At 42.3% G+C, this 19,568-nt stretch overlaps 5 protein-coding genes across 7 annotated transcripts in view; 2 read left to right on the top strand and 3 right to left on the bottom strand.

Moving 5' to 3' along the window:
- Positions 1-2,527, top strand: part of Nlg3 (Neuroligin 3) — a 419,161-nt gene extending 416,634 nt beyond the window's left edge. Inside the window, exons 10-11 of the mRNA XM_076788660.1 lie at positions 445-575; positions 1,845-2,527. Of these exons, the coding sequence (XP_076644775.1) occupies positions 445-575; positions 1,845-2,420 (707 nt within the window). The 3' untranslated portion in view covers positions 2,421-2,527. The remainder of the gene's footprint in view (positions 1-444; positions 576-1,844) is intronic.
- A 4,137-nt stretch (positions 2,528-6,664) lies between these two features.
- Hnrnp-k (Heterogeneous nuclear ribonucleoprotein K) overlaps positions 6,665-19,568 on the bottom strand; it is a 346,733-nt gene continuing 333,829 nt past the window's right edge. Inside the window, exon 14 of the transcript XR_013082338.1 lies at positions 6,665-8,477. The gene's annotated coding sequence lies outside the window, so the exon portion shown is untranslated. The remainder of the gene's footprint in view (positions 8,478-19,568) is intronic.
- Positions 9,267-15,119, bottom strand: Rab6 (RAS oncogene family member Rab6). 2 transcript variants are annotated; one of them, XM_076788673.1, is made up of 6 exons: positions 14,876-15,119; positions 14,203-14,261; positions 13,334-13,493; positions 13,059-13,264; positions 12,910-12,976; positions 9,267-10,530 (listed from the first exon to the last, which is right to left on the bottom strand). In XM_076788673.1, the coding sequence occupies exons 1-6, from the start codon at positions 14,943-14,945 to the stop codon at positions 10,457-10,459; spliced, it is 636 nt and encodes a 211-aa protein (XP_076644788.1). In that variant the 5' UTR covers positions 14,946-15,119; the 3' UTR covers positions 9,267-10,456. The 2 variants fall into 2 exon arrangements, with proteins under 2 accessions (XP_076644788.1, XP_076644789.1); XM_076788674.1 differs by lacking the exon at positions 9,267-10,530 and adding an exon at positions 11,280-12,546 and having other exon boundaries at positions 14,876-15,118.
- LOC143354675 (protein FAM8A1) lies at positions 15,503-17,858 on the bottom strand. Of its 2 annotated transcripts, none has more exons than XM_076788933.1 (6): positions 17,641-17,858; positions 16,989-17,209; positions 16,755-16,877; positions 16,385-16,505; positions 16,194-16,308; positions 15,503-16,126 (listed from the first exon to the last, which is right to left on the bottom strand). In XM_076788933.1, exons 2-6 carry the CDS (start codon positions 17,203-17,205, stop codon positions 15,788-15,790), a joined length of 915 nt encoding a protein of 304 aa, XP_076645048.1. In that variant the 5' UTR covers positions 17,206-17,209; positions 17,641-17,858; the 3' UTR covers positions 15,503-15,787. The 2 variants fall into 2 exon arrangements, with proteins under 2 accessions (XP_076645048.1, XP_076645050.1); XM_076788935.1 differs by lacking the exon at positions 17,641-17,858 and adding an exon at positions 17,467-17,612.
- Positions 18,657-19,568, top strand: part of Krz (beta-arrestin protein kurtz) — a 64,019-nt gene continuing 63,107 nt past the window's right edge. The window contains exon 1 of the mRNA XM_076788666.1: positions 18,657-18,946. The gene's annotated coding sequence lies outside the window, so the exon portion shown is untranslated. The remainder of the gene's footprint in view (positions 18,947-19,568) is intronic.

The raw sequence follows: 19,568 nt of genomic DNA, 5'->3' as shown, positions 1-19,568 counted from the left end.
CGCTCGCCCTCGAGTGCAGTGCAGCTCAAACTATGCCGCGTCGTGGTCGCAAGTAGAAAAGTCGAGGCAAAGCCAGCCCGAGGGTTAACCGTTCTCTCTCTCTCTTTTTCTCTCTCTCTCTCCCTCTCTCTCGCCGCCTAGCGCAGCAGCAGGCCAGTTTGGAACTTTGAGGCACACTGACTAACGAAGCTGCCTTCTGTATGAGATTACCACGCGACAATAATTAATTACCTTGCCGTTACTACGAAAGGGCTCCGTGGAAAACCGTCCTCCAGAGGTTGACGCGCGGGGTAGCTAGCTGGCGTCGCCCGTGGACCTATCGCGTTCCCTCGGGAAGTCAACTCTCTCCCTCTTTCTTCGTTTTTCCACCGCGGCTTCCGGCGTCTCCTTTTTTCCCCCTGTTTTTCACCGCTGACCCCGCTGAGAAACCATCCGTGTTTCCAGAACTCAAGTCGAAGCTGAAAAACCACTACAGGGCGCACAGACTCTCCTTTTGGCTGAACCTGGTCCCCGATCTGCACAAGCCTGGCTCGGACGACGTTCCTAGGTCGCATCATCTACTCGACACCGAACAGGTATCCTCCTGTCAATGGCATTGTTATCTGGAACAAAGCTGGGCTCGAATTTAACCCTTCGGAGGCGACGCATTAACCCTTTGCACTCGAGCGGTGACTCTGAAGCACCGCTGGAAATTGTTGTGGCATTATTTCAAAGAAATTACGAACAAAATATTACGAAATATTTGTTACATCACAAAATTTAATAGATTACTAAACATTTAAGTAATATGTGTACAAGGTGTCAAAAAATGATATGTCACGGCCACCATAGCGTGATTCTACACCTACGATTTGGTGGAAATTGACATAAAAAAACTCCCCGGAAAATTGACCTTGACTTTGAAAATCAAGGTCAAAAAACAAAAATTTTCTTTTTTTAATCGTGTTCTACTCGTCATAAGGATCAACTTTGTGAAAGAACGCACAAGATTGACCTTGACCTTGAAAATCAAGGCCAAAAAAACAAAAATTTTCTTTTTTTAATTGTGTTCTACTGGTCATAAGGATCAACTTTGTGAAGGAAAACATGGGTCGCATCTCGACAGTTCTCTTAAAAAATGATGTTGCGTTTCTTATCATTTTTGCAGCTTCTTTATTTGTAAATTTTTTACATCCAGCGCCAATATATAAGTAAATGGCGTATTATCATACAGCGGGTACCATCAATAAGCTATCTCGTTGGGTATGAAATGATCATAATCATGATACTCCTATTTCCCTAACTACAGAATGAAAGAAAAAAGTTGCAAAAATCATAAGAAATGCAACATCATTTTTTAAGGGAACGGTTGAGATGCGACCCATGGTTTCTTTCACAAAGTTGATCGTTATGACCAGTAGAACACGATTAAACCAAAAAAATTGTTATTTTTTGACCTTGATTTTCAAGGTCAAGGTCAATCTTGCGTGGAGTTTTTTATGTCAATTTCCACCAAATCGTAGGTGTAGAATCACGCTATGGTGGCCGTGACATGTAATTTTCTGACACCCTGTACAAATCGGATCAGTTTCAAAATATTGCAAGACGGAAGAAAAATTTAGTTTTACAAATTGAAAACATCGCCGAGTGCAAAGGGTGTACTCTGACAAATATTTTTCGTGTCACAGAAAATCATTAGAACTACCGTAGAATTTGCAGAAAAAGCTCTGGCATCGTGAATGCTACTCGTCCCTGAAGGGTTGAAAGGTTCCAATCATCCTAATTCTGTGTTCTCGATGAAACTCGTATCTCTAGAGACTGATTTTGTTGCAACAAAATGTTTTCGTTCACGATCGACTTCGAAGGTGCCGCCGAGGTTCATCCAGAGGATACCAACGACCACGAGGACGACCACGGCCGAGGTGACAGTCGCCGAGAAGACGGTGAACGTCTCGACCGCCGTTCCGAGCGAGCTGGCCTTCGAGGACACGACCTCTCAGCCGGAGGACGGGTTCGCGGCGTACTCGACCGCGCTCAGCGTGACGATCGCGATCGGCTGCAGCCTGCTGATCCTGAACGTGCTGATATTCGCGGGCGTCTACTACCAGCGGGACAAGAGCAACCAGCACAACTGCTCGAAGAAGAGGCAGGAGAACGGGCAGATGCCGAACAACATCTGCGGCGACCTGGAGACGAAGACGGCCGAGAGGCATCACATTCAGCACATACCGCCGCCGGAGTTCGCCGATTTGCAGAACAATAGCTGCCACGTGCCGATGCCGCCGCCGCCCCCGAAGAACACCAAGCCGGGCAAACCGGGACAGAACCTGATCATCAGCCCGAATCAGCTGCAGCAGGAGAGCATGGCGATGACCGGCACGGGGACCTTGAAGAAGGGCCACAATCATCAGCAGCAGGTCATGGACGAGCTGAGGGTCTGACTCCGGGTGAAGTCTGCAGGCAGGAACAAACGAGCGAAACGGACAATTGATTGTCTCGCGAGCGACCCGGACAATGTGTTTCTCGATCTCCTCGGCGAACTGCTGTACCGCGCGGTGTCCGTAGTAGGCGAACGGTGCTGTTGATTAAACGTGCGCGACGCGACTAGCCTACCGACACCTACCTGCGAAAAACGCGCTGCTCGATCGTTGATGTTCTCCCGGTGAACGGAGATCATTTTGCCTGTGACATTCTGGAAAGCATTCCATTCGTTCGTCCGGAAGAGTTGTCGGGGGACGTCGACCTTTAATCGTAGGACATTCGATCTAACTTTAATTCAACTGAATATTATCACGAGTAAGACGTCACGGAGCCAGTGTGTTCAATCGGTTAGACTGCGAAGACGAACGGAACGCTTACCGGATCGAGTTCTCTTGGCGATTCTCGACGATCCGACCGGAGGATCCTTGAAAACCTTCAAGACCGACGAAAACTCGATCCAACGTCCCCAACCACCCTGTCCCGAATTTCTTCCCGATACGGTAGACACGCCTAAGAAGTCCAATGCGAACAACCGAGACGGACGGCCGAGCGCAGCCTAAATACTCGAGGGAAGTCCGAAGGGTCTCTTGAGAAATATTTGTTTTTCTACCGGGAACGAAACGCGACCAACTGCCGAAAAATCGAGTGGTCTTCGAGGTTCGATAGCGTGACGCGAGTAGAACCGAGCTCCGAAGAGAAGCGCACGGGGTTTCTTCCGATCAGGACACGCTTTATCACTTGTTTCGCGTCGTAGAGTCTAAGTTCGATCTGAGCGTGCCGAGCCGATCGCAACAAGGATCGTCCCTGTTTCGTTCGCGAGGCGGCCGGCCATGTTGAAATTACGCGGAATCCTTTTGTCACGGATATTTCGTTGAGAATTTCGTCTGTTCGTGTACGTGTGCTCGTTTAGCCGTTAATTTCTTGAAAAACACTGACGACCGTCTGACGAATAATCGGAGCCTCGCATCGACCCGATTCCGATCGAGATTTCCTGTGAAATCCGAGGCGCTGTCGATAGCCTAAATGCTCAATGAAAACACGGGAGAGAGAGAGAGAGAGAGAGAGAGAGAGAGAGAGAGAGAGAGAGGGGAACGAATATGAGAATCTTTGAGAATACGACTGATGCGCGATCTCGGATCAAACTGGTTCGAACGAGAACTCATTTTTTTACTAACGGGAAGAACGAAGACGATTCAGAAGCGAGATCGAACCGACAATTTACCGTTCAAAATATCTAACAGCATACTGCCATACGATTGGGAGAGCTCGCATGTCAGCGTTGTTGGTTCGCGTCGACTGCGACGCGATTTTCTGCCGAGCGATCGCCGATCGCGTTCACGATCGATGGGGAGAGCGAAGAGATAAACGAACGGGACGAACCCGTTGTTTTAGTATGATGTTTTTTTTTTTTTAGTGTGAATCGACGGTATGCGAATGCGGTGAGGACTCTGGTTTGAGAGCGGGTTTAGACTGTAAATAACGAATAATTACATTTAGTGGTTCGTCGAGTCGCTGATATTGAACTGCCGAAAAAAACAAAGGTGATCGAAGTGAATGACGAGAGAACTGGTCGTAATTGTCGAGTAATGGGACGTTGTGTGACAGAGTAGAAGCACTGGACGTAATTTTAAATTTGTATATAATTGACATTACAATAAACTATGTAAACAATTACTATCAAACGCTTCCGAACATTCCTCTAAACACGAACCTGGCTTCCTCCCCTATAATTTCGATTACAGCGAACTCTCGATATATTAGGGGTACCCATAAGTAATCAATTATTTGCAAAGAATTTCTTTTGCCTTTAGTACCGATCGTTGAAACACGTATTCTTTTACAGTTTTCGGTAAGCAGCCTGTGTTCAAAATATTCTAAAAAGTATAATTCTTTTCACAACCCTGTAATAAAATGGCGGCGTCCGTACCTTCCGTGGATCATATTCGTCATTGCATACTTTTTCATTTTCATGCGGTATTTAATGCAACGGTGACAACAAAGAAAATTTGCGATGTTTATGGAGATGTATTGAAGGTCAACAAGTGTCAACAAGGTCAACAAATAAAACATTCTATAGAACATGTAAGGAGGCATCAAGATAGCCATATTTTGCTTAACCCTGGATTTCTATAAGAGGGGGATTGAAAATTTGCAGGAAAGATGGCAAACTGTCCTTGATAACCACGGAGATTATATAATCAATTAACCTCTTCCCGTGTCATTTAGTTCGACGAAATCCGGGCCCAAACTGTAGGGGTCAATGCGCGGTAAACAGACCAGAATGCTCGAAAACAGTTGCAATACTAGCCGAAATGTAAACACCTGTGATACAGTCACTTGTAAATCATTCCACGACTCTGACTCGTGATGTTTACGTTTGTGCGAAAATCTTCATCACGAGTCAGACTCGTTAAAGTACGGGAAGGAGGTTAAGAAATAAAAACTTCAATTTACTACAAAGTTTGTTTTAGATTTCAAAATAATTGATTACTTATGGGTCCCCCTAATATGTCAACGACACGTGTTATGTTTACACTCCTCCGCGTCCTAGGCCTCTCGAGGTTCGTGGCTCACGGTGTATACCCCGCGGTAGTGGGGATAATTCCGCGACAGTTATTATCCAGGTCTCGGCGACATATACGGAGAAATCGCTGTACAGCATGAGCCGGACACAGCGAACGATTCGAAAATGGTAGAAAAGCGTTTTCTCGATTATTCTTCGGTTTAAATAGCATTGAATTTAATATTCCAGCTGTCCATTGATACCAGCACGAGTCTCTGTCTTATTTTTGCCGGCGAGAGTCTGCTCGCGGAACGATAAAATTTCATCGACGCGGATTTTGTTAATGCAAACCACTCGGGCAGGTTCTAGGCTGATACAAGGATTAACGGGGAGAGGCCCGGCTGTGTTTGCACGTATTTTTAATAGCCCTCTTAAATTCGAATCTTAACCCGGGCGACCCTGGTCTCGCGAATATTCGGATTAGTCGAACTCGTATTTTTCATCCGCTCTCTACAACTTCGCTCTTAATCGGCAATATTTCACGAACTTATCCAATTATTCGGTCCGTTCAACTTACCAACGCTGTTCGCCCCCCGGGCTGGAAGTTCTCCGGTGCGAGAAAAAAACCGTTCGCGGACCGGGGGCTGATTATACCCCGGTCCCGATTGAAATTACGTTAAAACGAAAAGAACGGTCCGAGGTTATTAAACAATCGACGCTTTTACCAAAGTTCTCGGCCGGCCTCTCGAACTTCGACGCGCTCTCGCGGATTTCCACGGATCGAACTTCCGGGCGGGGGTCGGTCGAGCATGACCTCTACGCAGGGGTTGGAGCGGGGCAGCTCCGGGGATGGAAACGATCGTCCGGATCGCAGGATCGTCTCGACGGTCACAGAAACGTCCTCTGGCCGGTATTTATTGTCGGCCCATGGAAATGCGGGCCAGCAAACACGTCGAAGGCGTTTGATGCTGCCGTCGCTCCCAGCCTCGGTGGAATTTCGTTTGCACCGACGATCCCTATCTGCCCCGAAAACAAAGACACAGTCGGTCTTTGAGATCCGACCGAGGCCGCCGCTCCGACGAAGTCCATTTAAATGGATTATGAATAGAGGATCCGTCCGCAAGGCAGGATTAAACGGCGCCTTTGCCGTGATTGGACCGTGAAGAGAGTTGCCCACTGTCAACTGCGTGGTACATCGTTACGGTATTGTGATGGAAATGTCATTGTAGCTATGATTAAACGTCATGATCCTTTGATCAACCTACCAAATCGGCGAATCGTATTAGCAAATCGAAATTAAATCAGTAATCCACCGGGATCCCCTTATCGTTCTGCTCTAATTAAACGGGTAATACAGGCGAGAGGCAAAATTCGAAAGGAACCGGGAAGCTTATTCTCGTTTGGGTCCTGAACCGGTTAATATAGCAACATGATTTTGCCAGATATATCGCGGCAGCCTTATCCGATTGAAATGGGCCAAATATTCCCCACAGCTTCCACCGCTGTAACGCGATCGATGCGCGAATTTCACAGGAAATCATTTCAACAGTAAAAGTCGGATAATGCTTTCCAACAATTTTTTCTTTCCCCGCCGACGAATTCATGCGAGTCGCAAATGCAGCCCGGGCTCCGGCCTGGTAAGTTTTCTCGCGACAAATGTCCCGTGCTGACAGTGTGTCCTGAAAGAACAAGGTCCTGTGGTTTTTATTTTCAATTATATTTCTGCAAGATCTCGTTCGATGACGTTAAACAAAAGCGTACATTATTTCCTATTTTATATAATGTATCGGAAACTTAAAGCCTCGGCGTTCAACCCTTCGAGCCTCGAGTTCGGAAACGAACGGGGGCGGGGGTGGGGTGGGGGGTACTACAGGCTACGGAAAAAACGATACGCGTTGACAAACGATCACGAAATCATCACGCCCACGTCGAAGGTATAAAAAGTATCACAAATCGAAGTTCCTCTCTTTTGTTCTGTGTCGGTGGGATTCTGCGAAGGGACTCGATGAGAAGCGGGACAGCTTGAAGAAATGGAGAGCACGATCGGGGGGTTGGAAGGGCGGGTTGGTGGGTGAGTGTACGCTAATCGTCGAACGGCGTCGAGGCTCGAAAGGTTAACCTTACAATTACTGAATATCGCACCCTACTGCTACGTTAAGTTTGACAATTTAATTGCAAAGAGACGATACAGCAAACACCTCTATTCAACTAAGAAACATCGGCTACAATAACGTTGCCGCGGAAACGCGCGGCAGCCTTGCAAATTACATTCACAAGAATTCCCTTCGAAATGCTACAAATCAGTGTCGCTATCATACTATTAAACCACCGTTAAGCCCCTCTGCTACGAGCAAGAGCGACACTCTCGCGAACGAATCAATCATTCTCCCGGGGGACGAAGAAACCTATGAAATCAAACGTCAAGATCGTCGCGTTCTTCGATCAAAGAAAATCAAGGTCATGAAGAGACACTCGAGCCTTGGTTTTTTTTAACTAGGTTCGCAACCGATTCATCGCCGTCGTAGCAAGGGGGCTAGAACCGCAACGGAAAGGATATTTCAATGCCGCTGCGCCCCCGGAAAGCAAGCGCCGTGGATCACCGAATGATCGACGCGTCGATCGGTCCCGACTGGATCGGCTCTGCTTCGATCCGATCGGAAGGGAACCGCCCCCGGCAGTTTTTTTCTCGCTCCGGCCCCGCGACCGGAACTATGCCTCTCTGGCCGTGCGAAAAAGTGACGCGTCCTCTTAGGCGTGAGTCTTACAATAGGCGAATATTAATTAGCGATTTACCCTCGGTATGGAAAGTCGTAAAAGAGTCTATATGCTACGTAGAACTACGAGCGCGTTTCCGGTCGCGGCACACCGGAATCCTCGTGTTCTCGGCGAGCGTCCCCTCCGCCCTCGAGATCGAAGCGAACCGAAAATATTCGTGTACGCACGCGCCTCGCGTGCCCGGGCCTCCGAACAGTGGTCTCTCTATATATGTCGCCGACGCCTCGATGATAAACGTCGCGGAATTATCCCCGGCTACCGCGGCGTAGGGATGACCTCGGTAATGTCTCCTGGACGATACGCGACGCTGGCAAGGCCCGTGTCGTTGACATATATCGAGAATTCACTGTACACAGTTCCCAGTGGCTTGGACGAGAAGAGACCCCGGACGAATGATACAAGTCCGACGGGTATCGTTTGTCAAGGTCGAATCTTCATACAAAATCAAATGTTTTCGTGGCTCGAGACGACAATGGCGCGACTAGGGTTGAACGTGGACTGGTATCATCGGGTCGTCGGGATGCTCGCTCGTTCGCGATACGTTACGGTACGAATCGACGCTACACGACACGTAATACAGAGGGGCCTGGCGCTAGAAAGACAGTTTAACGTTCGGAAATCGGTGGTGCTAGGGCGACGTAGAGTTCACGTTAAGCACGGCGGATTAATGAATTACAACGTTACGACTTATCATTCCTTTTCTCTCTTTCTCTCTCTCTCTCTCGCTCTCATTCGTTCTCTTTCTTTCTTTCTTTTCGTTACTGCTCTGCCTTTTCTCGGTAAAAGCCTTATCACATCAATGTACAACGACGACACCAGAGAAACCTGCGCCTGCCTCCAGCGTTCCAGCAAGCGAAGCTCTCTCAACCTCGCGTTCACTCCCCACGGACGCGCCTAACTGGTCACACTAGGTTCTATTCTCAGCAGATGCTAAATTGGCCCGCTTCTCGTGGCATTCTTTCCCCCGGCTGCTAATTTCCTTTCTTTTCCCTACGACCCCGCCACTTCCCCTTCTCTGTGCCGAAGACGTTCCTCGTTGTACCTCGCCCGATACAGGTGTTACAGATCGCTCGAGTTACCAGAACGTTTCGTTCGGTTAATTACATATTGGCGTGCTAGAAGCGTTTTCAGTCTCCTCGATGAAACACAAAGGTGTGTTTCGTCGCTCGACGCTCTGACGCGGAGCCATGTCGCAACGAGACACGTTCATGAATTGACACGCGCGTGTCCTTGCAGCGTTCTTTTCTTTTTTTTTTTTGTTTTTGTCTTTATTGAAACTCGATCAATTTTTCTGCTATCCTCGAGCGGAACGAACCGGATAGCAGACGGACATCGTTCGCGAGATCATTTATCGCCGAACTGCCCACGGGGATTCGTCGGAATGATTGTAAAAATTAATATAAACACGGATTCATCGAAACGATCGGTACAAAATGGCGAGTGAAAGCAATTTTTGAGCATTCCGTTGATACTCCTATGTGCGAAGTCGTTTTCCATTGTTCTCTCTCTCTCTTTTTTTTTTTTGGGGGGTATTTTCGTTATTTTCTTCGTTCGTCGAAACGCGCGGTCTTCTCTTCCTCAATTTATGAACGGATCGCGTAACAAGTGTCGCTCGCTTATTACCAAGAAATATCGAAAAACGTCTATAAAGATTGTAATTACGATTACATTATAAATCTCGAACAATTCGCCGAACAAGGCTCGCCAATGAACGCGCTCTACGAGTTACAATAGTTTTTTGTTTGTTTCCTCATCGCCGCGACAGGGTTGTTCGATCGTCGCTCCCGAAACCGATTTTCCTCGACTACAACCAGAGTACGGCGGGCTAATATTTATATTCGTTTACTTTCAGTCGTTTTCTCGTGATCTCACGTGTGTGCACGTGTGGCGGTGGGTCGGTGTATGTATGTGTGTGTGTGTGTGTGTGATCTCGTTTCTCTAAGGGGACTCGTTCAAAAGCTTCTCGGTGTTCTTTTTTTTGTGCGTGTCGCGCAAAGAATATCTCGCGATTCGGAAATTGAAAGAACGTTTTCGAATGAGCTATGAAAACGGTAACCATCGACTTCCGGCAGAGTGACTGCCGAATGGATTCGAGAGAAGAAAAACAAAAATGAAGAAGAAGAAGAAGAAGGGTAACATCGAGAAATTCATGATATGTACGGAGTCGTAGAAAGCTGGTTTTTTTGGCTGCGTATTGCTTCGATCGTGAATTACAAAAGGGCCGCCGTAGGCTTTACATCGATGTGATCGATCTGCGGATCAACGCCGATTTCCAGTTAACGACGCGGGTTCGCAAGCTCTCTCTCTCTCTCTCTCTCTCTCTCTCTCTTTCTCTCTCTCTCGCTTTTTAAACGCATACAACGAGGTAACGCGCACTATAACCGAAGCTCGCTCTTTCTCGCTCTCACTCTCTCTCTCTCTTTCTTTCTGGCTCTGTTCCGGATTAACATGGAATAGCAACGAATCCCGCTAGTAACGACTTAAATGATTACGGCAGAAGTAGTCGATATTAGAACGGCGTTTAATGAAAACGTTTTCTGTTGTGCCTTCCTCGCGCAAACATTACGGGCCACGATAGTCGACATCAGAAGAAGCCAGCATCTTGTTTAATAGTATGTGGATGAATCGTTTTGGTTCTCTCTCTCTCTCTCTCGTGTCTGAATTGTCTCAAAGGTAGCTAGCAATAAATTAGCTGCACATTGATAAACCACCAACTCCCTAGCAAATGCAGCCGCACTCCCCTTCGGACTCGGAGCCATTTTGCATTGGTGATTGATTCTGCAAGTCGACAGCTGCTTTCGTGTGTTAAGGCGTTATCAAGAGTGTTAGTGTGGCACAATGACAGTTCAATGGTTCTGCGACATCGCGTTTCATACATTCAACCACGTTTTCAACATTTCTGTTGTTTTGTTTTGTTTGTTTTTTTCATTTTCCATAGAACGAATTAATCTTCGCGTGATTATTATAATAAGAAATTCGATAATCTTAAGAGTACGTGATGCAATAAATATTAGGCCTTAGAATCAATACTGTAGATTTTAATTATTTCATTGCGTTCAGGCAGCGTAATAAGATTGATACCATACGATTCAAGTATTATTATTACAAACAGTATGATTTCTTAAACGTTAACTGTAGAATTAGTCCCATTAAAATGTACAATTATTTTTCTTTTCGATCTTATTTTTTTGTTCTTTCTTTTTTTGAAGCTAGAGTAGCTGTAATTAAAAAGCGTATAAAATTTAAACAGTTCAAAAATGGGACGGAACATTCCCTAACATTAATAATAGTGAGAGGTTTACAGCCACGAAGCACCTTAATTAAAATTATACATCGAGTGCTGCTTCGTCACGTTTTTACAATGCCATACAATGTGTTGTATGCGTATTAAGCCTACTTAAAATTACCGTTCAAACACTGATAAAAAGTAAGTAAGTAAGTAAGTCTCATAGCAACTCTTCGAAAATAAAAGGAAATACATATGTGTATAAAGGAGAATGGCAAGAAAAATTGTGGACTTTAAGAAATTAACATAAAAAAATAATGCTATTCGAGGTTTTTTATATAAATTAAAATATTACAATAATTATTAACAAAAATGTCATAATATTAGGTATAATAGCATTCTGTCTATCCATATCCCGAGTTTACGTTAATATGTACATATCCGAATTTGTCAGAGTTATTTTTGCTTAATTTCTCTATCTATACGTTTTTTCTCTCCCTCTCTCCCTCTCTCGTTCGTTCTAAATGAGTCTAATTCAGTTCAAAATGTATAAATAATACTTCAACAGAAAATGCAATATGTTAATTTATGCAGCGGTCATTCCAACACACGGAAAACCCTCATACGTGAGCAATGGATTCTTAAAGTATTCGTTAAAAAAAAAAGAGACAACATTAGCTGCTAGCTTTTGCGACGTTAAAAATTGTTTTTTTTTCTTTTGTCATAAATTATTTTTTATCTTCGTAATAGTTCGTGATACGCACGCAGGTACATTCTATGCACGAATTTTCTCCTTCAGCATGTCCGTAAAATTAAAATTGATTGGATTCGTAAATATAAAAAGACTCTTATTGCTGATTGTTGCAATCACATTAAATCAATGGATCGTTGTTGACTAACTTCTTGACTGCATTTACGCAATACGTAATTTTTACGGTTTCACCGATCAGTGGATTTTGCTAGCAACTTATATATATGTATATAAATTATATAAGTGTACCGTATCATGCAACTGCTACACCGATCATGCACACGACTAGTATCTCGTTGAAAGATTCATTTTGTCCCCAGAATGCAAAACATATCACCGCTTAAAGTCAAAATTACGATAAAATAAAAATTTACTTTTCAAAATTAATAAATAATCGATGCGTTCTCTAAATTATCAACCACTGACACGTTTAAAAAAAAAAGACAAACATAAAAAAAGAAGAGCAAGCAGCATTGATGGAGAGTTCGAGGATTTAAATAAATTGGATTATGTTGATGCGTTGATGTACTGATACAAACGAAACACGTTATTGTGTAAAAGCAGTCCACTTAAGCTACCGTGTGATATTTATATTTCCATGAATAAAGTATTATACCTATTCAGTACTGTGCTAACACTTTTCACATTTCAAAAACTGTGAAAAGAACACAAGGCTGAATACGTCACCGTTCTAACGTCGAATATTTAATTTATTAATTTAACTTAAAGAAGTGTTTTGTCTACCGTTAAGCTGATCGGTGGTTTAACATGCACACCTGTTCTCCGTTGCTTTCAGTTCAATTGGTGTGTCCTTGAGAACTACTTCTTGCACTACAGGATTAGCAACATATTAAGGAAAACACAAAAAGAGAACGGAAAAAAAAAGAAATCGTTAATAATATCAAATAATAAATATTAAAAAATAATATAGTCGAAAATGATGTTCAGAAGATGGACAATACTGATGAAAGATTTCAAAATGAGTGGTTTAAATAGAAATATTTTGCAACTGAATTAATTAATATGGTTCCTGTAAAATATATAATTAATTGTGTAACGAACACAATCGCTATTAAAAATTCAGGGCCTAGGATATGCTTCTTACTGCTAGATTCTTAGAAAGAAAAATACCTGAAATACGATTATGTATGTACCATGCAAGTGTGTATACTACATATCTTACAGAAAGGATACTGTCTTCAGGAGGCTTATTTTCAGTGGAGTCCATGCCTGGTAGAGCTGCTGCTACTCTTCTAAACAGCTGAAACACAAACGACATACAATTGACAATTTGAAATTCTGGTCGATCGGTCAAAAGATAGAACAACTTTTTTGACACATACTTGTTTTACATTGTAACCAGCTTTAGCACTAGTTTCGGTAAACATCACATTCAATTCTTTAGCTTTCCGTTCACCTTCTTCTGTCGGAACTTGTCTTTTCTCACTCAAGTCTGTCTTATTACCCACTAGCATTATAATTACATCACTTCCCCTCTCGGCTCGAACGTCATCGATCCACTTCGATGTTTGGTGAAATGAGTTCGCATCTGTGTAAACAGTTCAGTTCAGCTGGCATAACAATCAAGAGTGCAGGTCTTCCTATGAACAACACTTACTAGTAATATCATATACGACAACTGCAACCGTAGAATCTCTGATGTAACTTGGTATCAAAGATCGAAACCGTTCTTGGCCCGCCGTGTCCCACAGCTGTAATCTTACGGTTCTATCCTCCAGATACATAGTTTTGCTTAAAAAATCTATACCTATTGTAGCCTGCAACAAATAATATTATGTTGTTTCAATATAATATGTAGAACACATACTTCACACTACATTGCATGTTCAGTATGTTGTCTGATAAAAAAAGGAAAGAAAACATTAAATATTGGTCAATTTCATCGAAACACTTGTAATATCTTCAACAGTAATTTCTTAATGCTTGAGCATGTATCATACAATATACATCTATTCTCTTTAAACAGTATTTTTGAGTAGATAAAGATATAAAAGTAAACTTTATTTTTCGTTTTATTTCTTTGAATCTGTCTATTAGGAAAAGTCAATATCTTGACCTCGATACTGCCTCTCCTACTAGCATTTGCCCCTGACATATGATATTGACCACTTCATGCATCAAAGGAATTTTCTTGTTTTAAAGTCATAGGAAAACTTTGACAAGATGAGATTATAGTATTCCCATAAGGCCATTGGAAAGTATGTTACCAGAATATCCCTGATCACAGAAGATTTGAGTGTGGGTGGTGTGACAAAGTATACAGTGAACAAGGTATCATATTTAAATATTCATGCAAGAATAAATTTCCATAAATTATGCCACATATATTCTTGCAACAGAATACATTCATACATGTAAATATGAATGTCATAATTTAAATATATATATATGAATATATACACATATATATATACATATACATATATGTATATATATATATATATGTAGAAACTGCTAGTTTTATACCTGATACGTGTTGTCAAAGCTGTCATACATGAACCGTGTGATAAGAGATGTTTTCCCAACTGTAACATCAAATCATACAATTAATTTAAAAAGTTAATTATATTTCGTTAAAAAGCTAGAAACACCTGTATTGAGAGAAATTTTGCGAAATTTTTTTAATATATAAATTTTCGATTTATGCTTCGATTAGATTCGACTTAACTTATTTTTCCTTTTAGAAAGTTACGATTTCTTAGCTATAATTAAGCATAGTACAAATCTGGGAGAATTGCAGTAATCGGACATGACCCGTAATCATTTAAAGGGAAACAAATACGCCGGATACCATCGGAAGTTGAACGCATAAATTAGAAATTTCAACGATAAATGAACATTTCGATCGGCGAGAGCGAGAAAGAGTGGTTTCTAATACGAAGTACGTGCATTATTAACGATATCGTTTAAAATGAAATACTACACTGAGATGGTGACAACAAGAACGACGCCGAATTCGATCGCAACGATTATGTTGCAAAGCGACCAGAAATATTGATCTATAACCTAGAATGGACGACGGAATTTCAGCGAAATTTCCATCAACGACGGACGAGAAATCGTCCCCGAGGTAAAACATTCAGATCCATTGACAATATTGATCGAAAATCAACGGAAGTATCTACGGGAAAATACTTACCGCTCTGTTCGCCGAGAAAGACAAGCTTAAATTTACGTAACGGGTTTCCAAAATCACCCGAAGACGACATTTTTTTCTATATTAGAACTACTGCACGGCGAATTATCAGTATTAAGCACACAGAAACAACTTAATCGATGCGACAAGTCATCAATTTTCACGAGAATTCATTTAGCTTGACAGATCGCAAAGCCACTCCTTCCTTCAGTCGCGAGGCAGCCACGTTTAACTGGGAAGTGACGTCATTGGTTAGGAGCTAGTCTTGTCAGTTTCAGGCCATCTTCTTTCAGATGGCGCACAGTCGTTCGATTACTCTTGGCGCTGGCTGGACAAAATCATTTTTTCACGGTTTTCAGCTCATTTCGGGTTTTAATCGTTAGACCACAAATCTGCTTTGTATTACCCTTTACGATTTTATTAACAATTTTTCGCATGTTTCCACTGCGATTAAACGAAATTAAAAGGTCTCTATTTGTCATACATTCGACTATCATCGAGTGGACCGGCGGGGATCATCTTTTCACAAACTTTTACTAAAAATTAGCTAATTGACTGCTCGACTGATTTGAAAAAATTCAAGTTCAGTTTAACAATCGTATTTTGTGATACATAAATGTTACTCAAGGGTCAATTATAGAATGTTTTATTCATAACTACAATAATTGTGATCTGTACAACTTGTGCAGATTTTTATTCATTTAAGTGTCCGTTCTTAAATAACTTGTATGTGTCTGTTATTAAGGTATTACATAGCCATTTTCTTTACAATGTTCTAGATAGAAATCGTTCTAAAGTTTAGAAAAATACTTCGCAACGACGTTATGTTTATACATATATGTAAATTAGCTTATACACACGCGCGGAATATGCAAGTTAAAAGTACTTTGTTTCTCGAATGAAACATGTAGGTGTTCATTGCTGATGCAATCGGTTATTATTCAAGTTTCTATAAGGATCTTCGACTACAATCGAGTTACAAAGTAGGTCGTAAACCCCTCTGTTAAATCTGAAAAAGAATAGCGCAAAGCATATCGGGAAAAAGAACGCCAGAACCATGTTCTTTATCGTTGATCTTTCAAACGCGAAATGTAAGCCTAAGTCCGTTCCCGGAGTAACTCGTACAACGTCCGAACTGTCAGGTCTATCGACGGGTGTAATATTTCGGCACTGTACAACCCGCAATCCCATCATAGATTTTCCAGGTGTTGCACCGCCGATCCGTCCATTTACACCATGTTGCAGCCACATCGCCTAAGCAATACTTAATTAAAATAATGTCCATTTGCTAATGTCAATAATTTTTAATTTTAATGCTTACCTCGTAGAAACACGCTATCACACAGTGTATTGTTGGCAACACTATCATTCCATATGTCATTTCTAAAGTCATTATATTATCGAGTCTGAAGTTCTTCCACAAATCATCTATATCTCTATAAAAAATAGAATGCATGTACAGACAGTTTGTTCATAAAAAGCTCGGTACTCTAGGCTGCTGACTTTACATACATAAAATCAGAAACATCAATGCCAATGAAAGCAATAGAAAACTTCAAGAGAAATAACATGGTGAAATCTATAAACTCAGCAGCGAATCGTTTCCATATTCTTGGTATACGATATTCAAAGCCTGAAAGAATGAGTTCCTAAGATTTCAATAAGTACAAGTCACTTTACAGCACATGATTATGATGAATATGTATGGTTCAAAAACACTGCATTACTTAAGCCAGAAAATTTCTTCCTACTTAAGAATATGCTGAAAATACATAGAAGGAGCATGTAAAATGCAGTATTTTTGTGTCGAAAGCACGTATAGTACTAATTGAACCTCTGTTGGAATGCGATGAACTCAAGAGTTATCGTTATGACCTTCTACCTTCAACTCCAGGAGGTTGAAATAGAGGTCCCATGGGTTCCTGGGCTCTTCTTTGCCTTAGTGGATCATTCTGTTGACCGTTTGCGCCCAGTATTAATCTCTGTGCACCTGCTGCATTTGACGCTGCAAATGAAAATGGTGGTACATCTGTAATTATTCTAGTTCATAGAATAATTTTTTTATGCCAACAAAATATGATATATTTTTACATAAATGAAACACAAGTATACGTACACGTAATGAGCATATCTGACTGTGGATTCAATATTTGACCAGACATCAGATAGTATGGAAACATTGTAGCCATGCTTTGCCAAGCATATGCTTCATGCAACCATTTCTCCAACTTTTTAAAATATTCCGTACGTTCCTCCGCAACAGTCATCTTTATAGGTTCTTTACTTTCATTAGACTTATCGTCTTTAACTTCCTCGTTGTTGTCATCTGCCATTTCGCTATTTATTAAAGAATAATGTTTAAAATGCTGTTCTAATAACATGATCTAATAGAATACGATCGAATACGATGAACCCTTTGAGTAGTATACAGTGCATAGGCTGTTTCATACCTAACTTTGATGTTCTACAAACAACAAATTATTGCAAACAAACTCTTGTCAATTATCAAGCATTTCTATACATTAAATTATTGAAAACCGCTTCGACGTTTCTATTTAAAAAAATACTTGAAACAATGCTAAGTCAAACTTTACCCAGCTCTGATCGGTTTAAAAAACTTCTTCACTCTTTAAGATCCAACGATTCACACAAGTGCTACAATACACGTCAATAATGATTGCACTGACGTGGAGAATAACAACAATTGTATGCAACTCGATGTAATAAAATGATAAACACAAAATCTTTTTTCTAGTTTTTCGATGTACCTTTGTATCTATAAAATAATACACTTCTATGGCTAATAGTTTTCCAGAAGAAAAAAAAATGTTAAAATATCAGTCGGTTTTCCTGTTTTGCACTACAATAGGAAACGAATTCGCCGAGATAAAAGTCTATCAGTCTACGAACGTCGATTATGCGAAAAGGAGAGGTTTCGGACGTAAACAAAAAATTGCTGTTTACTGGTTGAACCAAAGAGTAGGTAATAACAGAGGCGACACTCCAGGTGGCGCCTTTGAAGTCCATCAGTGGTCCCTTTAAATTGGTCGTTAGACAAGCGGGAAATTTAAATCAACTGGATTCAATATTCTTCTTCCGTGTCAATGTCTAATAATTGGAAATCTATTTGTGTGAATATGGAATCTGATATTAATTAATATTCGTTATCCAGGTATTGACATGAATTTGACAAGATTGAAAAGTTGAAAAAGAAGAAATATAATCGTACTAGTAGCAGAGATGTATCCTCTCTCCATATAATCTAATTTAGCTTATAATAATTTCAATATAACGATAATAAGTCTATTTTTTCAGCTTCTCGGGCACGAAAAGGGACTGGGTTTGCAATAACAGAGGAAATGAGAGTGCTCACGCTCGGGGTTTTAGTGTCCCCACTTTTCTACATCATCTTCTTAGCCTGGAACAGAACCTCCATCAACTTTTTAGCCTGGACCAGAACCTGCATCATCTTTTTACCCTGTATTAAAGCCTGCATCATCTTTTAGGCTGGATCAGATCCTACATAGAAGAGCCTCTTTTAACATAGAAGTAGTATCCACTCTGGCATTATTTGGAATCCGCTGCTAATGATGCGGGTAAGATGATGCAGGTTCTGGTCCAGGCTAGGGGACACTAAAATCCCGGGCGTGAGAACTCTCATTTCCTCTCTGGGAACAAATTTCTGGGCACACATTCGTACCAAAGAGCAAGCATAAATTATACCTATATCCTCTCTGGTAGAACTGTGGATCGGTTGGGATAAAAATCCCTAGGAACAACCAGGGCCAGTGTTTCCTAACCAAGAGGCGGCAGACGGCAGTTCGCACTGCGGCGCTAGCTTCTCAGGACATGACGTACTCGGAGCATTCGTGCAGTGATCACAGTCAGTGTACGTTTCTGACGACTCGCTCCTTTGTACTTTTCGCGTTCTCGAAATAAATAAGAGTAAAGCGGGTGGGTGTCGTGAAGCGGTGTGTCGGCGGCGAGTACCTGTGTGCAGCCGTGGGCGTCACGAGTGACAGTTGGTGTCTAATTCTTGAAAAGGGTGTGGGCCACGACGCCAGGAAACATTAGGTAAGATCTTATTACACCGATCGTGCTATATAACGTTCTCGGTCGCGTGTGCGTTTCGGCACACCGAAAACCGGAGTAGGTTCGCGCCCGGAAAGAATGTCGTCGTAGCCCCGCACAACCAGACAAAACCGGCTAGGAAAATAGGAATATTTTTTTCGCGCGAAAATCCGTGCAGCGACGTCGCGTTCCCTCTGTCATACACGCGTCAATTCAATGGAATGTCGCGCTCGAATTCCGGGAATACGGTGTGTCTCGTTCATTCGAAAAATCGAATCTCCCACGTTCGTCGGCTCGTAAACACACGGTAATTACGCATACCTGGCTGGGCGGGATCGAGCGATCGCGGATTCACCGACGTCGAATCGCCAGGGAGATAAAGAAGCCGGGGAAATCGGTGGGCCCCGAGCCTTTCGTCGGGTTCCCGAAACTTAGGTTAAGTATTTGGCAGGTTTCAAAACATGAACTCGCTGCTGCGCCCTCGAGCCGTTCGCCTCGCGACTTTTCGCAAGGTGTTTCAAAGCCGAGAGTCCGTCGGGGAGCCATTTAAAATCCAGTGGGAAAGTCCTGCGGGTCTCCCCCTCTCCCCTACTCACATGGTACAATTATGAAAACTAATTCATAA

Source organism: Halictus rubicundus, chromosome 5 (genome assembly GCF_050948215.1).
Source record: "Halictus rubicundus isolate RS-2024b chromosome 5, iyHalRubi1_principal, whole genome shotgun sequence".
NCBI classification, from domain to species: Eukaryota; Metazoa; Arthropoda; class Insecta; order Hymenoptera; family Halictidae; genus Halictus; species Halictus rubicundus.
Note: the sequence above shows the minus strand (reverse complement) of the source record. Positions and strands in the feature narration are given on the sequence as shown.